We start from the raw sequence: 2,252 nt of genomic DNA, 5'->3' as shown, positions 1-2,252 counted from the left end.
TTTAATTATTGCTTTAAATACAGGATTGATACCTTAAATACTCAATTAGGTGTTTTTGAAAAATTAAATACTAAATTAGAATTTAATGGATAGTTTGGGAGGTCCATTCAAATTAACCCGATATTTATTTTGGGAATCTCGCGTGGCTAAAAATAAAGTAGGGTGACGTGGCTTCTGATGTGTCCATTGAAATGAGGGGATAGTGCCACTCCCCCCATATCCGATCCCTCTTGTGACATGGACCCAATGGAATTTTTTTGGCTATAAAAATGAGAACCCACTCTCTACTTCTACAGACTATTATTCGGAGCAAAAGCTTCACTGAGCTCCATCTCTCTGTCTCTCTCCCATTTACCTCCATGGCTGTCTCTTTTAAAATGTGTGTGAGTTTCGGTCTATTTGTGGGTCTTATGATGCTGGGTCTGGTAAGCTCAGCTAAGTTCGATGAGCTTTTCCAACCTGGTTGGGCTATGGATCACTTCATCTATGAAGGAGAGCTCCTTAAGCTCAAACTCGACAACTATTCGGGTAATTTCCACCCTTTCTTGCTCTCCAAGTACCCACCTACTTATGTTCATTGACTCCCTGTTTTTCATTACAATATGGTACTTCCAACTTTTTTCTTCGTTGTAAACATGCCAGCTTATAGATTAATGAAAATGGTGGGTTTTGGTGATATCAGGTGCTGGCTTTGCATCAAAAAGCAAGTATCTATTTGGCAAAGTGACCATGCAGATTAAGCTTGTAGAAGGCGACTCTGCTGGGACTGTAACTGCTTACTATGTGAGTATTATTAGACTATTAATCAATGTTTTTATTTTAATTAAAACATGCCTGAAAATGATAATAAAGAAATGTTCCGAGCTTGTACAAATGGTGGACAACAGCTCAGCTGTGTGCTTTATGGATTCATGACAAGGGACCCCTTGCAATGAACAATTTTTTGGTCTTCTTTTCTTCTTTAATGTCTATCAATCACGATTTTGGTAAAGGAGCTTTGTTTTCCTCCCGTCATTTGATTGAAATTAGTGTCATTGATCATCCCATCATTAATTTACCTTTTACACAATTTTAGGTGCTGTGATAATGATGTGTTATTTGGTTTGATGGTGTTTTTTGGGGACATAGATGTCATCGGACGGTCCAAATCACAACGAGTTCGATTTCGAGTTCCTAGGCAATACCACAGGTGAACCTTACCTCGTTCAGACCAATGTGTACGTCAATGGTGTAGGCAACAGAGAGCAAAGGATGAACCTTTGGTTTGACCCTACCAAAGACTTTCACTCTTATTCCATCCTCTGGAACCAGCGCCAAGTTGTGTGAGTATTGGTACAATGTCATACTTAAATACATGTGGGTGCTTATATGTATAAGTTAGAAGTTAAAAGAGAAACACTTAATAAGTGTTGGATTTAATGAAGAGTTGTAATTAGTGTTAAAAGGCTACATTCTTTTTAGAAAAGGGCATTCAATTATTATTTTATGTTCTAAGACATGAAATTAAAATGTTGGTGGGTACATATTGATTTTTGTGCGTTTTGGATTTTTACATTCTTGGTGCTGGGAATTATTTTGACGTATATTTTTGTCTTTTTTTTTGTTTCTTTTTTTAAATATCAGATTTTTAGTGGACGAGACCCCAATAAGAGTGCACACCAACATGGAACACAAAGGGATTCCTTTTCCCAAAGACCAAGCCATGGGCGTATATAGTTCAATATGGAATGCCGATGATTGGGCCACACAGGGTGGCCTAGTGAAGACCGATTGGAGCCATGCACCATTCATTGCCACTTACAAAGGGTTTGAAATCGACGCGTGCGAGTGCCCAGTTTCGGTAGCCGCCAATGAAATTGCCGAGAAATGTAGGAGCAGCGGCGAGAAGAGGTTCTGGTGGGATGAACCGACAATGTCGGAGCTAAGCGTGCACCAGAGCCACCAGCTGGTGTGGGTGAGGGCCAACCACTTGGTGTATGACTATTGTACCGACACTGCTAGGTTCCCTGTCATGCCTGTGGAGTGTGAGCATCACCGCCACTAGTAGTGGCGGCCTACGAGGGTTTTGTTCGGGTACATTGTAAAATATGTCGGGGGGTTGATGATGATGATGAATCGCAGTCATATATAACATGTACTCGCATGTTTTGGTTCTGGCTTTGTTTCCACTTTGTATGATATAATTGGTATATAAATCTCTTGTTTTGTGTTGTGTAAACCTGTTCAGACATTAGTTGCTCTAATGGGACATG

The 2,252-nt window shown here is 40.0% G+C and overlaps 1 protein-coding gene across 1 annotated transcript; it reads left to right on the top strand.

Moving 5' to 3' along the window:
• Positions 1-221: 221 nt before the first annotated feature.
• On the top strand, positions 222-2,218 carry LOC121212390 (xyloglucan endotransglucosylase/hydrolase protein 9). The gene is made up of 4 exons (XM_041084911.1): positions 222-528; positions 683-783; positions 1,129-1,322; positions 1,624-2,218. Exons 1-4 carry the CDS (start codon positions 270-272, stop codon positions 2,042-2,044), a joined length of 975 nt encoding a protein of 324 aa, XP_040940845.1. The 5' UTR covers positions 222-269; the 3' UTR covers positions 2,045-2,218.
• Positions 2,219-2,252: the final 34 nt, after the last annotated feature.

The sequence above is a fragment of the Gossypium hirsutum genome, chromosome A13 (assembly GCF_007990345.1).
Source record: "Gossypium hirsutum isolate 1008001.06 chromosome A13, Gossypium_hirsutum_v2.1, whole genome shotgun sequence".
Lineage (NCBI taxonomy): Eukaryota > Viridiplantae > Streptophyta > Magnoliopsida > Malvales > Malvaceae > Gossypium > Gossypium hirsutum.
Note: the sequence above shows the minus strand (reverse complement) of the source record. Positions and strands in the feature narration are given on the sequence as shown.